Source organism: Vicia villosa, linkage group LG4 (genome assembly GCF_029867415.1).
Source record: "Vicia villosa cultivar HV-30 ecotype Madison, WI linkage group LG4, Vvil1.0, whole genome shotgun sequence".
NCBI classification, from domain to species: Eukaryota; Viridiplantae; Streptophyta; class Magnoliopsida; order Fabales; family Fabaceae; genus Vicia; species Vicia villosa.
Window position 1 is genome coordinate 110,079,157 of NC_081183.1, and position 17,446 is coordinate 110,096,602.

General features: G+C 34.3%; 1 protein-coding gene across 1 annotated transcript; it reads left to right on the plus strand.

Moving 5' to 3' along the window:
- The first annotated feature begins 10,959 nt into the window (after positions 1-10,959).
- LOC131599466 (probable aldo-keto reductase 1) lies at positions 10,960-12,975 on the plus strand. Its single transcript, XM_058871805.1, has 7 exons — positions 10,960-11,107; positions 11,193-11,363; positions 11,443-11,646; positions 11,722-11,894; positions 12,141-12,237; positions 12,325-12,478; positions 12,556-12,975. The coding sequence occupies exons 1-7, from the start codon at positions 11,063-11,065 to the stop codon at positions 12,732-12,734; spliced, it is 1,023 nt and encodes a 340-aa protein (XP_058727788.1). The 5' UTR covers positions 10,960-11,062; the 3' UTR covers positions 12,735-12,975.
- Positions 12,976-17,446: the final 4,471 nt, after the last annotated feature.

The window sequence follows — 17,446 nt, forward strand, 5'->3', positions numbered from 1 at the left end:
ATTCTTTTTTTGGATGTTGGGTGGTGAAAGCTATTTGAAATGAAATAGCTCTTTGGGTGGGTAAAGAGGGGGATGTGGAGGAGGGGTGCTTGCCGAATTTTATGGATTGGCATTGTTTCTTCCGGGATAAAAAGGTTAGGAGTAGTAAGGAGAATGTAGTGTGGTTAGCTACTATATGGATGCTATGGTTGGTCCGTAATGGTGTGTGCTTCCGTGACGAAGGTTGGAATTTCAACGACATGGTGTGGAATGTTAAGCATATGGTTTGGAAATGGTCTTTTTGCGGGAAAATTACTTACTCCAACTATTCGTTTTATGAGTTTCTAAAAGATCTGATTCTTTTTCTCTCATAAGTTTATTTGGTTGTAATTTTCCCTTTTTTGTTCGGGTTTTCCCGCTTCTTTTGTAACCGGGTTGGAGAACCCTTAGTTCTCCGTTTATTAATATATCTTGCTTACACACAAAAAAATTGCAAGAAAAAAAACAAAGCATATGATTATTAATAATTTTTAGGCCAAATGCTATCACTTTAAACAGTTTTCTAAATGCTTAATAATGGTTAAAGAAGAGAATAAAATGAGTAACAAATATTTAAGGAAAACAACTGATAACATAATAAATAATAAAGTATTTATGCAAACCATTACAATAATGAAAATCACATAAGCTATGTTTTTTTTTCTTTATAAGCAAATTCATTCATAATGAGTAAAAGATGCACTCTATACTATAACAAAGTCCTAGGGCACGGGCACGGTTTCGTTGTTATCCTGAAGTCTGTATGATACCCATGTTTCCATCGGTACGGGCACTGGCACTCCTAGTGCGGTCTGGTTAACGGAGACTGGTGGTGGTGTTGCACTAAAATACTTCCATAGAATTATCCCCATTATTATTAGGATAATTAACACTCCCGCAAATACAATTAGAATGATCGGCAATGGATCCGATCTGCGGATACCTCCATCTCCAAAGTAAATTGAAGGGAAGATGTACTCAGGCGGGAGAGCGGCAAATCGAGCAATTGCACCTAAAATTGAAATAAAAATAAATAGCATAAAAACTCTTTTTATTCATTTTAAAATATCAACTAAAAATATACCAAATTACCCTGAGGTGGTGATGAATGATGAAGTTGCCTCATTTTTGTGTAGCGCAACTGTAAATACAAAATTCATAGTATTCAATCTCTAAATTCACAAAATCAATTCTAAAATTAAAAATTAACTAAGAAAAACAAATGAATTAGTAAAAGGTGAATTCTTATCTACCCAACTCAAAAAGTTGGGTAAGGTTACCTCATTTGTAAAATGCTTTGAAAATAACAAATATTTGTAATATTTTAATAAACAATTATATGTATTAAATGAGATGGAATCATTTGATTGGTTGGAGGTACAACTTATTGTGATGGATAGAGAAGTTGTCCCCTTAGTAAAATATATTGCTTTTATCAGAGTAAGTATCTTCTCTTTTTAGGAAAATGTACTGTTACTCAATCCTTACTCTAGATATGCAACAACACGCGGCAAAAAAAAATTAATGTTTTTTTTTTGAAAAGCCAAGAATATATTTCCATTAAAACAAAACACATGCACAAGTCATGCCTGCAAGATACACCACAAATCCATCTCTACAGTCAGTCTTGAACATACCAAGTGAACCAAGTAAGTAAAAAAACAACTCCCACCCACTGCTATTCCATACATCATTAATCAGTAAAAACATACCTACACACATATCAGACACATTAGTATATTAACTTTTTTTAAAAACTAAATGACAATTCATTCTCTTTCGTTAGTTTTTATTTTTCCTTACAAAATCCATTTTTCATTCATCTTCCACCTTCTGGAAAAAAAACTCAATTTCCTCCATATCTTTAATCACAAACATTCATACATGCCACCACCACATCTTTACTATAAATAACGAATTCAAGTCATCTTTAATCTCAAACAACAAACTATAGATTTACAGTCTATAACACGATTCGACGAAGGAATAATAAAACAAAATTGATGGAAAACTGCAAGTTTACAGTGGCAAGATGGTTGAGTTAACGGCGGTGAGATTATTGAGAGGCTTAGGTTCCCGACAACTAGAAAATTGAGTTCACGGCAGCAAGATGACTAAAAGATCCGAGTCACAATGGAGAAACTTGAGTTCACGGTGGCGAAAAACTTTTTAAGGTGAGGAAGAAGAACATAAAGAAAGATTTGAATTTTTGAGCGAATGAGGAAGAAGAAAAAAAGAGATTTTAATATATTGTGATTTACTCCCTCTGTCACATAATAAGTGTCTCATTTGAATTTTTTCTATGTCTCAGAATAAATATCTCTTTAGAATACCAATGTAACATTTATTATTTTTTTCCACTACTATACCTCTATATATTAAGTTTCACGTTTTTCAGCTACTCCACTACCTATAATAAATAAGGGTACCTTAATAAATGATATTAATTTTTTTCATTAAAACCAACACATCTAATCATTTTCTTAAGAATCGTGCAAAACTCAAATAAGACAATTATTTTGAGACGGGGTAACCGGACAGTTCCCTAAGGTCCGTTTGGTTGAGAGTAGATGGAGGGGAGGGGAGGGGATTATTATAACAATATGTGTTTGGTTCATTTTTTATAAGGGAGAGGAGGAGAGGGGAGCAAAATCTCTCCTAGACTCACTTTTTGTTCCCCTCCAAATTGGAGGGATTTGGAGGGGAGGGAAGATTCAATAATTATAGTTTTATTATTTTCCCTATTTTAACCTCAATTATTTTTTTTATTCCAAAATTGTCCTTATTGAATTATTAAAGACTAGATTTTTTTTCTCTGTTTTATTTCACGTTTATTTTTTTCTATTGTGTGGTTGCTATTTGTGCGTTGTTGCTCCCAGATGAGTTTTTTTTATTTTGTTGAAGTTCCCTTTTTTATATTAAATTATTTTTTTAATAATAATAACATACTTATATTTATATCAATTCTTTTTTATAATATACGATAGTAATAAGGTTTTTTTATTATACTAATAATAATAATAACATACAAAATATGGAAATATAATATATTTATGTTATAAATAAAAAATTTAACTCTAATATTATTTGTTCTATTTTTTTTTAATATTTTAACATTATTTTATTTATTTTTAATTATAAAAATTATTTTATTGGGTTAGATGAATGACATGATGAGATAATGGTTTAATTTGCGTTGTTTACGATTATATTATGGTTTATGAATGAACAAGTTATTATTTTGTGAAATTTAATCAATAATATTGTTATTTAGAATTATATTGTTATTTAGAATTATATTTACTAAGTACAAATAATAATATTTATAAGGATAAAAAGGTAAATTGATTTTAAAATCTCTCCCCTCCCCTTGTGAACCGAACATATTTTTGTTAAAAATCTCTCCCCTCCCCTCCCTTCCCTTTCTTTGAACCAAACATATATTTAGTTAAATTCTCTCCCCTCCATTCCCTTCCCCTCAATTAAATTCCCTCCCCTCCCCTCCCCTCCGTTGAACCAAACGGACCCTAAATGGAGCAAATACAGACTAAATACAAAGTATTTGTTTGGTTTTTGGTATTGAAAATGTCACATCCCCAAAGTAAATTTCATTAAAGCAGTTACTATATATATATATATATACTTATACACACTCAAACACGTGATTCAAATTTTTTCAGAGAAAATGTTTAAGAAAAAGAGTGATGTTACTGATGTGAATGATTTATATTGGTGAGCAACGAAATATTATTTAAAAATAAAGAATTATTTTTTAATATAAATAATTATTTTTAATTAAAATTAATTTTGTTATTGATGTTAAAAAATATAGATAAAAATATTAATTTTTTTATTAAAAAAATATTAAGTTGAATGAAATATTTATAGATATAAATATAATTTAGTAACTACGCCCTTTGTTGATTTTGAAGCTTTTCCTTGATGAATCATGATCAACCTTTGATCAAATGATGAATGATACTTCATATTATTGTTGTTAACCAAAAATCAGGAGTTTTGACCATACTTTGACCATAGTTGACTTTTAGGTCAAACTAGTCGATTGTGGATCATCTGAGCCAATGAATGAGCAATCCTTGGAATTGAAGCTTGACTTTTGACATGGAGATATTTTGAAACATAATGAGCAATATGAGATCCATTGGTAACCTTGGTTCATCACTTTTCTCAGGAGAATGCAAAACCCTAGTTCAGGAGGTCCTTGATTAGAAGGAAGCCTTAAGTAAACCCGTGAGCCTTGAGTCATTGAAGATGAAATGAGGAAGGAAAGTTTTGGGGTATGACACATGCGGGTTGGTGCGAGATCAGAATTGTATTGATATTACTTATAGAAAGCAGTTTCCAAATCTTCCCAGGTACGAATGTCGGTACTTTCCAGTTGATAGTACCATTCAAGTTGAGTTCTAGACAAGCTCTCTTGGAAGAAGTGAACCCATAGCTTCTTGTCAGCAGTGTGAGACTGAATCTTCCTCACATAGGATCTTAGATGCAACTTGGTACAAGACACACCATCATATTTAGCAAATGTAGGAGTTTTGAATTTTGGAGGGATGACAACCCCTGAGATAAGTTCCAATTCTTCAAAATCCAGTCCAGGAACTTTCTGAACTTCCATGGCTTTCATACGCTCTTCTAGCAACTTGTATTTGTCATCAGTATGATCATCTTCGTAGTAGTAATCCCCTCCTTCCTCAGAGGGCTTAGCAGAATCATGGTTACTTTTCACATCGGTTTTGATATTGGCATCATCGTCTTGTTCATTATCGTCCTCTTTAGAAACCTTAACTTCTTCAGCTTTCTTAAGTGGACCTCGTAATCTTATTCCCATGTTAATGACACCCACAGATCTTCTGGTCTTTTCTCCTTCTTGGTCAAGAGGGTTTTCAGCTCGTCTTACCCCTTGGCCAAATTCAGAATCACACTTAGAACTGGGCATTCTGAGCCTGAAGGTCTTTGACTGATTGTTCGAGATCCATTTCTGCTGAAATAAACAGCGAGAAGATGAGAAACCTGTATTAAGAAGCCTGCTATGCGATGTTATGAATGCAGATGCAACATTTTCAAGAATCTTTAGGGAATTTAGTTTGCGATATTAGAAGATGAATTGGACGCGGCTTTGTCTGAAGAACTCTGATTCTTGTCTTTGAACGCCCTTCTATAAGAATCAAGCTCACCATATCTAGTGGGTCATAGCCTCTGATTCGGGGTACCTGTACTTATGAATTTGAAGGTACATGGCTAGAGGAAAATAAATCCTCTTGCTCCTTGATAGGTACCATGCCTTTGAATTGGAAGACATACGGCTAGAGGAAAATAAATCCTCTTGCCCATTGATAGGAATTCTATCCTTGATAATAGCACCTGCAATTGTGCGCCTAAATTCCTAAGATCCTTGAAAGGGTTAATTAGCATGCTATGTTATGATGTCATGATGTTATGCAGATGTTATGCATTAGGCAAAGCATAAGGTAATAAGGACGAATAAGTCCTACAAGCAAAACCTGCAAGGAAATCAAAGGGTTAGTAGCACACACAAGAAAGTCACACAAGTGTCCTTAGGTTTAAAGGCTTGCATAGAATCTATAGGTAGGTACCCTCCCCACTGAAGTTTAGTTGGTTCAACCTGTTATAAATAAAGATTGGGCTCTAGGGAGCTCATATCACGGATCTTTCTCGAAAGCATGATCTCAGTCAGCGTTCAGGTGGCTGACCGAAAACATCTTGAAAGATTGATCTCAATGAGTGTAGCTTCGAGTATCAACCAGCTTCGGTAAAGAATCCAAAGCTAGCCACCTTGCTACTTTCTAATAGGCCAAAGTCAAATTCAACTAGGGTTCTAAGGGCAAATTAATGCTTAATGACACTACATGGTAGCCTAATGTCTCCTCGATCATGTTCAAGGGCCATCAGAACAAACCAAAGCGTCGCACTAATGGTGGCCACCAGATCAACCATATCAGGACGATCCGTACAGTCTCCTTGGTCTATTTCCACGTACCTAAGGTATCTCGAGATTCGGGTTAGAATCTTTCACACAAGAGCATTCCCAAGCAGTACCCTTAAAATAAAGCAAACAAATCAAACAATTTACAAAAATAGAAGTGAACTAAAACTCTAAGGTAACCCCTCTTTTTATTTATCCCCAACAGAGTCGCCAGTTCTGTAACACTGTTAAAGAATTGGCATTTTAAAATGTTGCGGATAGAAAGAGTTGCCACTGACTTTTATTTTATCCAATTAGGAAAGGAAAAAAGAACAGGAAAGACCTTTGAAAGATTTTGAGTTCGGGGGGTAGGTTATACAAAGGGAAGGTGTAAGCACCCTTTGTGTTCATGGTTATCCATGGGCTCTTAATTTCTTATCTCACTTGTTTGTTTGAATTATTTGGAAAAGTGTCGTGTGTGTTTAGTAAAACAGTTTGAAAAGAGCTTTAACTTTGTAATGATCTTCGTACGGATGTATACAAAGTGTAGTCTTTGAAAATTATTTTGAAAAGGAGGTATGAAAAGTAATTCAAAATGTTTCTGAGCAAGCAATTAAGAATTACCTATCCTAACTTTAATGTCTTTCTTGTTCTTTAAGTCTCTCGTTTAAAGGAAAGAGACTATCCACACCATTAGTTAGTGGGAAGTCCTTTCATTGGATGTATTCGGGACATCAAGGTTCATCGTTTTGCCATAGGGCTATCCATACCATAAGGAGGATAGGAAGTCCTATGAATTGGATGAGAATAGTCATAAAGGAAACAAGTATGGATACCTTAGAAATCGAGGGACAAGATCATTTATCGTAGGCAACCTCGAAGGGACCATGATCTTTTGATGATTTTGAATCGAAGGTAACCGGCTAAGGTATCCCTACGTTCGAGGAACTTCACTATTTAATCGAAAGGAAGCATAAGAGAGGTTACCCTAAAGGTGGGTGTGTGCAGCAATCACGTGTGTTATGTTCAGATAAATTAGTCTTTGAATTAGTGATCTTCAATTGATTTTAGTCTTGAGCATACAATCCTAAGTATACATCTAAACAATTATATCAGCAGTTTATAGTATGCGGAAAGTAAATGTGGAAAATAAATTTACGCTATTACAAGGCTTCGGGATGGAGGATGCATTACCAAAAATCGGGGGATGCAGAAAGTAAAGTTCGGAAATAAAATCCTAATTACTATTACATTAAAAAACTTGCGACCTATACATAATCTCTAGAATTTAAATGGCAGAAATTAAATAACAGAATTAAATAAACAATCATGCGCCGATCATAGAGTATGAGATGAGAAGAGAAAGTCACGCATTGGGAAAATTAAGGGTCAGAGGTATTTGAGGTGATAAATGTAACACCCGTATTCATGAATTAATTTAATTTAATTTAATTTAATTTAATTTAATTTAATTTAATTAATCTGGATTTATGTAATTACGAGGTGATTAAAATAATAAAACTGGAATATATATAGTAATGGGCCAGTGTTGTAATTGGTGAGAAAGGGGGTGTAGGAAATAAGGCCTTTACTAAAGTTGTGTTGTGTTTTCATAAGACAAGAGTGTTTTTGGAAGAAAGAAACACAAGTGCATTTGGGAGAACACAGAGAACGTGAAAGTGCGACAAAGGAGAAGAAGAGGAAGAGAGCTTCGAAGATCCCAAAACTCTACGATAAGGGGGGGCTCTTCCGATTAACCTTTATTATCGGGTTGTAGATGATAGGATTAAGATTTGTATGGTATTGACTCGATAGAGAAGTATGTTCTAGGTTGGGGTTTTGACAATTAGGTTCAAATTGATAGGTTTGTGTGATGATACATGTTTGTGATGTTTGATTATGTTTGGATGTGTTGTTGAGGCATGAAATAACATGTATTAATTATGGATTGATTCTGTTTTTTGTGCATAGTCGAAATGACTCGATTGGTGTATGTTTGGATGGAAATAAGTTGCTGTCAAAAGTGCTTTTTTGCTGTTACAAGTGATGTAACCGGTTACGGTTGGGCTTGTAACCGGTTACGGTTGTGAAAAATGAGGTTTTTGGACTGGTTGCGAGTTCGTAACCGGTTACGGTGTTGTTCGTAACCGGTTACGGCTGAACAAAAATAATAGCGAATAGAGTTACGTCAAGCGTAACCGGTTACGGTTTCTTTGTAACCGGTTACGGCTGAAGCTTTTTTGAAAAATTATTTTCGTAACCCGTTACGCTGTATCTTTTGTGAAAAATATTTATTTTCAAAAATTCGTATCTTTCGAACCGTGAGCCCGTTTTGGGTGTTGAGTCGATAATTTTATTTCCTATACACCTAAATGATTCAAAGAGCAGTAGCTCAATTTTATTTTATAACTCGGTATTTCTTCGGAAATGATGAATCGTGTCGGATGTGTTGTGTATGGTATGAAAAGGTGTAAATACTCTATTGTTATTGTGTTGGTTGATGTACTTAGTACATGATGATGATAGACATTATTGTCGTATGGATTATGTGATGGATTGTTTTGTGATGGTGTGTTCATATGATTAAAGTGGTGGTTAGCATGTGATAGATGATGCATGCATTTTGTAATCATATGGTGGCTGAATCCCGACGTAGATGGATCAGTGGTCGCTAATTCCCATTGTGTGGAATTAGTGAGAGGAAGTAGCCGTATCCTTGATGATGGTGGATCGGTGAGATGAGTAGAAACTCATGATTGGTACCACATGCATATAGTTGCACTGCATTAGGTGTGTGAATCATTATAACATGAATGGAAGTGTTCCAATGTTATAATGTAGTGTGTGATTGGTGAATGTGTGGATAATCTGAATGTATTTGATATTGGGTGAATATTATGCAGTTGATGTTTTATCGTTTATGAAATGGTAACACTGTTTAATTGTGAATGAGACTCACCCTTACTGTTGTTATTTTTCATATTGAAGTGTAGTCGTACTTGCTTGGTGAGGATAGCTCGTAGGTTGTTTTCAATAGTTTTAGAGTCGTGTCATGATCTGGTCTTGTAATACTGGGGAACGTTTGTTTTAGAGTTGGATATATTAACTCTCATTTTGGTTTTATTGTCGAATAATGTTGTTTATGCCTTGAGTATGGCAGAGGTTGTTTTGTTTATTCAATCGAATGAAGTATTCCACTGTGTTTGAAACATGTTCTGAAATTATTTATGTTCCTCGAAATAACATGACAGGTGTTTTAATTTTATATGAAGTAGTTGTAACGCTCTTCATTGCATGTTTACTCTGATAATATGATTTAAATTAATTGGGGTTTAGAAGGAATCAGGTATCAGAGGAATCAGGTATCAGAGGATTCAGAGATTTGTTGACTTGGTGGACTGTAGTAGGATCTTCGAGGAAGATAACCTTAAGAAAAGGTTATTTAAAACAAACATTAAAGAAACAAAATTAAAATAGAAAGAAATAAAAAACAATGGCGCTGGGATCCAGTGTGGCGTCCCTTTGATGGTGCACCGTGGACTAGCGTCTTCTAAATCCTTGGATTGGTCCTTCTATTAATCCAGTGGTGGAGATGCGAAGGCGTATGGTGAACCTACGTTGACTGCGCGCTTGGGATCTGTAAATGAATTGAAACAAACAAATTGGCAAAATTGTTGCAAGACGCTGGGATCAAACCCAGGTCGTCTTGGTTATCAACAAATACGCCTAGCCACAATGCTGGAAACGATGCGCTGTTAGTGACTTCCCCAATCATAATTAAATAACAAAACACAAGTTAAGAAAAATTTGAACCAAAAAGCAACTTCTCGCCCAGATCATCTTCTTCTTCCTTTGGACTCAGCCCACAGGGACCATTGTGCCTCCTTACCAGTATCATATTTTGCTGGTTGTACACTTATTAACTGAAAAGCAGAGTTATTAATTCAAGTTAGGATCTTTGAATTACTAAAATCTCACGTTTCCAACTTTTTTGTATATGCTACTTCATCTTTTTTTATCTGTGGGCTCAACAGAAGTTTCATGAACATAACTCCACATCCTTTTTTTTTTTTTCAAATTTCTTTTCATTACATAACTCCAACAATCATAATTTTTTCCATTGAGTTAAACACTATAAGATCAAAGAAAATCATTTTTTTCACTAGCCATTACTACTTTTCTAATAATTTAAAATTCAAACAAATTCAAATGTAGAACACAAAAGAACTTCTATCATTTTTTTTTTGTGTGTGGAGAGAAAAGAAGAAAATTCATAAACAAAAAATTGATGAGACTAATCAAAACCGTAACAACAAAGTGAGGACAATTTTTTATTGTTGCAAATGTTCGATTGGACAATCCAAACCTTTTGATGTCATGTTAAATATGTTTGGGTTTTGACCCCAAAAGATACTTCAAAGGATGAGGTTGCTCTCACATATTTATATTTTCAATAGGTTGAAAACCAAAACAATGTTGAATTTCAAACTAACTCCAACAACCGCACAAGTATCCCCGTACTTCAACATGATGTCCTGGCAAAAATACACTTATGTCTACTTTAGCCCGTGTGCTAAAAAATAAGAAGGGAGTATATTGGTTGGATAATCATACCTCAGAAATGATACCTTTATTTATAAAGTGGTTGTATTCTTATACACTCCGTGCAATTTCTATTTTCATTGAGGTCATCAACGAATAAGAACAAGCTCATTAGAGTAAGTGACCTCATGATAGGTGATGGAACATATCCAATATGATTATCTTCTATGTAATTCACAATCGTGCAAGCAGGTTAGTGTTTCTTGATACACAACTAATTGGCATGTAAATTTACATGGATGACTTCGAGGGTAAGTTACCTTTGTAATTTGAAATGTGATGTGAACTTCATTGATAGATATTCTATAATATATTTTGAGTTGCGTAGTTTAGACCCATATACATGCATGACTTCATTTATAAAATGAATGAATAAAAAATGTTAGTGGGAATAGAATATAAGCATGCGGTTCTCAAGATTAAATTTCCCCACAAAAGAAATATCTACACGTTTTGAAGGAGATCAAGACTCTAAGGAAACAGAAAAGAAACAGAAAAATGAGAGACATTCCTAGAGTGAGACTGGGAAGCCAAGGCCTAGAGGTAATTATTCTCCATCATCATTCATCACTGTTTTGATAATAGTAATTTGTCAATTTGTGTTATACTTATATGGTTGTTGTTGTAGGTTTCAAAGATGGGATTTGGGTGTTCTGGCATCACTGGAATGTATAACTCCCCTATTTCAGAAGAGGTTGGAATCTCTTTGATCAAATATGCATTCAACAAAGGAATCACATTCTTTGATACAGCTGATGTTTATGGATCCCATGGTGCCAATGAAATCATTCTCGGAAAGGTTCACTCATAAGTCAACGCTTCTAGCAGTAACAGATCTGCTCTTTCTTTACTTTTTTTTTTGTTTGTTGAACTATCAGGCATTGAAGGACTTACCTCGCGAAGAAATTCAGATTGCGACAAAGTTTGGAATAGTGAAAATGGAACCAAACAATATCGTAGTAAATGGTACACCAGAATATGTTCGATCATGTTGTGAAGCTAGTCTCCAACGCCTTGGAGTAGACTACATTGATCTCTATTATCAGCATCGTGTTGACACCACAATACCGATTGAGGACACAGTAAGTAGTGTGTGTAGTGTGCTAGTATTTGCATCTTGTATTTGTTTACTATATTTGATTTTGTTTGAATCATAGATGAAAGAGCTTAAAAAGCTGGTGGAAGAAGGAAAGATAAAGTATATAGGATTATCTGAAGCTAGTTCTGATACCATTAGAAGAGCAAATGCTGTTCATCCTATTACTGCTGTTCAAATGGAGTGGTCCCTTTGGACTCGCGAAATTGAGCAGCATATTGTTCCACTTTGCAGGTACTTGTTTTGATGAAAGTAATACGCTATGTAACACGGACACTTTTGAAAAAAAAGTCTTTATCATTGTAGACAAGGACACTGACACAACACCAACACTTATGATTGTCAGTGTTTGTATGAGTGCCCGCAATTCATAGGACTTTGAGGTTTACTTGCTTGAGTTGAAACCTTTGGACTTGTGAAATCCTTACTTAATGCTTTTTCATATTGATCATAACATGACTATTGCAACAACAATTTTAGGGAACTTGGAATTGGAATAGTACCATACAGCCCTTTAGGCCGTGGATTTTTCGCGGGCAAGGCTGTCACAGAAAGCATACCTTCAAGTAGTGTTCTGGTATGGACTTAATCCTTTTGTTTCTAATGATAGCTTCTTGGTTTTTCTCATTGTTCACCATTCACCAACACTCGCATTTTTCACTAGGTTTCGCATCCAAGGTTACAAGGAGAGAATCTTGACAAGAACAAGATCTTATATTCTAGAATACAAAAGTTGGCGGAGAAGCATACATGTACAACTTCACAACTTGCTCTGTCATGGATTCTTCATCAAGGAGACTTTGTGGTACCAATCCCTGGTTAGTGGTTTTCCATTTTCGCAATCTGTATCAAATGAATCATGTGCGAAAGCTTCTGTCTGATATGCATATTGTAGGAACAACCAAGACAAAAAATGTTGATAGTAATGTTGGTTCATTAGAAGTGAAGCTGAGCAATGATGATTTGGAGGAGATTACAGATGCAATACCAATATCTGAAGTAGCAGGGGATCGAACTACTGATACTAATGTTAAATGTTCATGGAAGTATGCTAATACTCCATCTAAAGCATAGCTAAATAGTACCAGTTAATCATTATTTTTAATTTGTAACCTTTAATTAATACAACTTATATCACTCTTATAGTTATCTCAGCATATTGAAGTAAATTCTTAAGTACCATGGATTTTGGTTAAATACTCTCTAATGTATTTAAAATTTTAATTTATTTTAAAATAAATTATTTTAGAACAGTAACATAACATTGGTGATTGGTTCATGAGTTGTATTCAACCAAATTCTAAGGGTACATAGGTGTTCACCTTTACATCAATACTTGATAACGGTAATTTAGTTATTAATACTTGATCATGGTAATTTAGTTATTAATACTTGATAATGGTAATTTAGTTAAGATACAAAGGGATTAAGCAACCTATCACCCACATGGGCTAGCTTTTTGGCTAAATATTTTGCTTTAAAAAAAGAAACAATTGTTTTGATTATTTCCATAAATGATTTTGAAGAATTATTTAACAAATGTACTAAAGTACTAAAGTAGTCATTAATTCATAAAATAAATCACTCTTCACATAAAAATAGTATATACCAAAATGACTCGATTAATAATTAGTATAATGAAGTTTTTTCTTGGCTTTCGCACTCTCGTTCTAAAGGAAAAGGATCCTAATAATCTAGAGTTTGTGCCTAGAGATATGGACACTGACCAAACATTATTCTCACCTTAAAATCGAATCTAATATTTTTCAAATTAAGTCTTTAGCACGAGCTCCTTTACTAGTGGAGCTCAAGTGTTTGGTCAATGAAGCCAATTTTTAAGTAGATGGAAATGTCTATTAGTTCACACCTATTCGATATGAAAAATCAATTTATGGTAGAGATAAGAGCCATGTTTTCAACCTAACCCAACACTGATATCCTTACAAGCAACATAAAAGCCAACCAAGTTGTCTGGTTAATTACAATGTAAATCAAGTATTTGAACAAACCTTAAACATGTCAGCTTTAATGTGGAATCTTCATTTTCCTGGCTGTGTTAAAAGAGAAATTAAAGGTTTTAAAAGGGTCTCTTAGGGATTGGCATCTTTGTCATGTGAAGACTATTGGGGATATAATCCTAGAGGCTAAGGAGTATCTGAATGAGCTTAATTTAATAGGAGAAGCATATTGGTTAAGTGTTGAAGAGATCATTGAAACGAGGAGAATAACATCTAAATTTTTTTCTTCTTTATCTCACATTGAATGCAACATATCGTGGCAAAACTCTATAACAAGATGGCTCCAGAAAGGTGATGCTAATATTAAATTCTTTCATGCTTAGGAAAATAGTTGGTTGAAAAAAAATATTATTGTTATTTTAGATGTGAAGGGTGTTCAGAAGGGATGCAAGATATAAAGGAAACCATTTTTTAAATCTTTTTCAACTCATTTTAAGTTGCCGAAAATTAATAGACCCGATGTTAGTAATCTTGAGTTCGAGATTATCAGTGATATTGATTCTAATTTGCTAGTGGTGACATTTAGTGAAGATGAAATAGAGATTATCAGTGATATTGATTCTAATTTGCTGTTTTGAACTTTGGGTGTTGTATCACACTTTTAACAAGTTTGTCATCCAAAAAAATTACTAGTTCGAGTCGCGGTTCTTTAAAACGTGTTTCGGTACTGTTAAAATTATTCAAAGCGGCTCTTAATAATCACGACACCTCTAAGATAAAACAATCTAGTTCTATATTGTACAATAATTACTTGCACGGTAGATAATCGATCTAGAAATACACCCTTAGATGATACTAAAACCATTCAAATATGGCATAAATATCATCTTAGTATCTGGAAAAACGACCAGTCGTAATAATTTCTCAAACCAAGAGAAATTTCAATAATTTTCTAAAGAGAATTCAAGAAATATTATACTTGATAATTTCTCAACTCAAACGAGGAGAAATTAACACTATTCTCTATGAAGAATTCAAGAAAGTACTAAAAAAATTCAACGAGTAGAAAGAAAGAGGAGAAGTTAGCGCTTCGATAATTCGTAAGACGCAGAGTTATGAGAATGAGGAAGGAAAAACTCAAAATAAGTTTTTTGTGTGTTTTTGAATGAAACAAATATAATGAAGTAAACTAGCCAATATTTCTAATCTAAGCAATGTTGGACTAAGGAGTTTTTTCAACTAACACACAATGCGGACTTGACTTAGGAACTTTTTCAATTCATCCCCCTATTTTGGAATATTGACATAATGTTCCAACAATCCCCCATTTGAATTTAAAAAGTATTTCAGATGTAACGTCAAATGTTTCTAAGATTGTGCATAAGCAGAGGTGTATACGACTTGAACTTTGCGTAACAAGTAGGATTCCGATTCAACAAGAGTGACACAAATATCTTGAACTCTATCTCAGACATCAAACTCGCACACAACCTTTTCTTAGGGTGTATTCTAACAACCCGTGCTTTAATGGCCCTGTACGTGTATCCCAGTTTAGTGAAGACTCTAGAAATTTACCCTCGAAATTCAATAAGAATCGCCCTAAGTTCCACACTCACATAGGTGAGTCTATCAAGAGTACTCATGTAGCCTAGGTACTCCCTCATACAGAGTATAGATCTCATTAAGAGTTTTTATCATCTCATCCTCTAATTACTTCAGGATTCATGCTTCACTTGCATGATCATCTCATATTGCTCACAACTTGTTATTACCCATTGAACATATTTCTTGGGATCTCCAGTCATTTAGGTCGGGTTACCATCATAAGAAACTCATTTATGTATAGACATTAGTCTCATTTTTCTTGGATGTATTATGGACTTTCTCTCTAGATAATCCTTTCGTCAAAGGATCTGCTAAGTTTTCATCAGTGCGTACATGATCCACTCTTACAACTCCTTCAGAGATACAGTCTCTAACGGTGTTGTGCTTTCGTCTTATTTGACGTCTTTTACTATTATAATAACGATTCTAAATTTTTGCAATAGCCGTGATACTATTTTTCCCATAAAGGGATCTCAGTTAGCAAGCATCTTAACCAACTTGCTTCTTCACTAGTTGTGGATAGTGCTATCATCTCAGACTCCATTGTGGACTGAGCCAAGATGATCTGTTTCTTTGATTTCCAAGATACAACTCCTCCAGCTATACTAAATATATAGCCACTAGTAGCTTTGGAATCATCTGATAAGGTGTTCATGGTCCTTTTAAGGTACCTTATGACTCATTCAATACCTTGTCATTGCTCATTGCTCGGCCTACTTGTAAATTTGCATAACAATCCTACGACATATGCAATGTCGGGTCTAGTACAATCAGTTTTTCTCACACTTTCGGAAGTGTTCTTAAACAGTTTCCCTTTAAAACTTGATAGGTAAAATAGCAAGTGTACTATTTTGCCTATTGTAGTTATAAAGGGAAATCCCAAGTATCAAACTCAAGGACTGCTTGGTGATTTAGAATCCTAAATTTATTTCAATTAAACAAAAGCTTTGGGGGTTTTGTTTTGTTTGGTAAATTAATAACTACAATCGCAATTAAAAAACGCATGTACATAGTTGTATAAAAAAACAGAGATAAGTAGCTTGCTAGGGATTCGGTGAATGATTCATCCTGTAACAATTTCAACATATCAATGCAATAACATCATTCTTACTAGTTGATTACCAGTTCTCAAGAGCGTCTAATCCTAAGTCCTTAGTGAAAAGATCTTTGATATCATCACCTAATTACTATGGCCTTAGATAATATTGTAATGGTTTAACATTCAAGTAACAAGAAATTCCGGTTATGATAACGTATCCCTAGTCCTAGGTTATATTTTTTTATCAAATGTTCGTACACAGATCCACAAGTAATTTCCGTCCGATTAAATTATTCATACACATTCAGAATTCGTTTGCCCGACAGTTAAAGCATTAAGAACAGATACAGAACAAATCAACGGTATAAAAACTAAATTTTCATTGCATCAATATAACTGAAGTATTACAATCAAAATCAGGGTCACCCCCTAGCAATGGGGGGTTTAGCTACTCATAGCAGAAAATAAAATAAAAATAAAAACTATTTTCATTACAAAAACCTTGACGAAATTAATCTTCAATGGTGAAAATTCATGAAACTTCTCTGAAATCTCCGTTCTCCAGCCTTCAAATCGCACTCCAAAATCGTCCAACCCGGTAAAATTCGCACTCCTGGTTTATATAGACGCGTTCTGGGCTTTTCAACAAATTTTGGGCCACCATACGCGTATTGGTTTTGGAAGTAATGATGCGTACGCATACGGTACACATATGAGCATAATGGTGATTTTTTCTACTAAGGATACACGTATGGTACGCGTACGAGCAGAATGCCTATTTTTCTTTACATGATACGCTTATAAGCAGAGACTGTGATCTTCTTCTTGTAATACGTGTATGGTACGCATATGGGAAGAGAATGTGACTTTTCTTCTTTTGATACGCGTATGGTGCGTGTATGGGCAGGGAAACCTTCTTTTCATTCTTCTGTTGCTGTCTTGATCCAACTGTTCTTTGATATAGCGATCATTAGAACCTGCACAGACATGCTACACATACTAAACGTGTAAAAACTGACAGTAATCACTTAAATAGTAACAACTACGGACTAAACTAAAAATGACTTAAAATTCACTAAAATATAACAAAAGTATACAGTTAACATGGCTTTTTGATACTTTAGTGACAGAAACACTTAGTATAAATGGTGACTGATCATGTACACACAGGTTTACAATCAAAG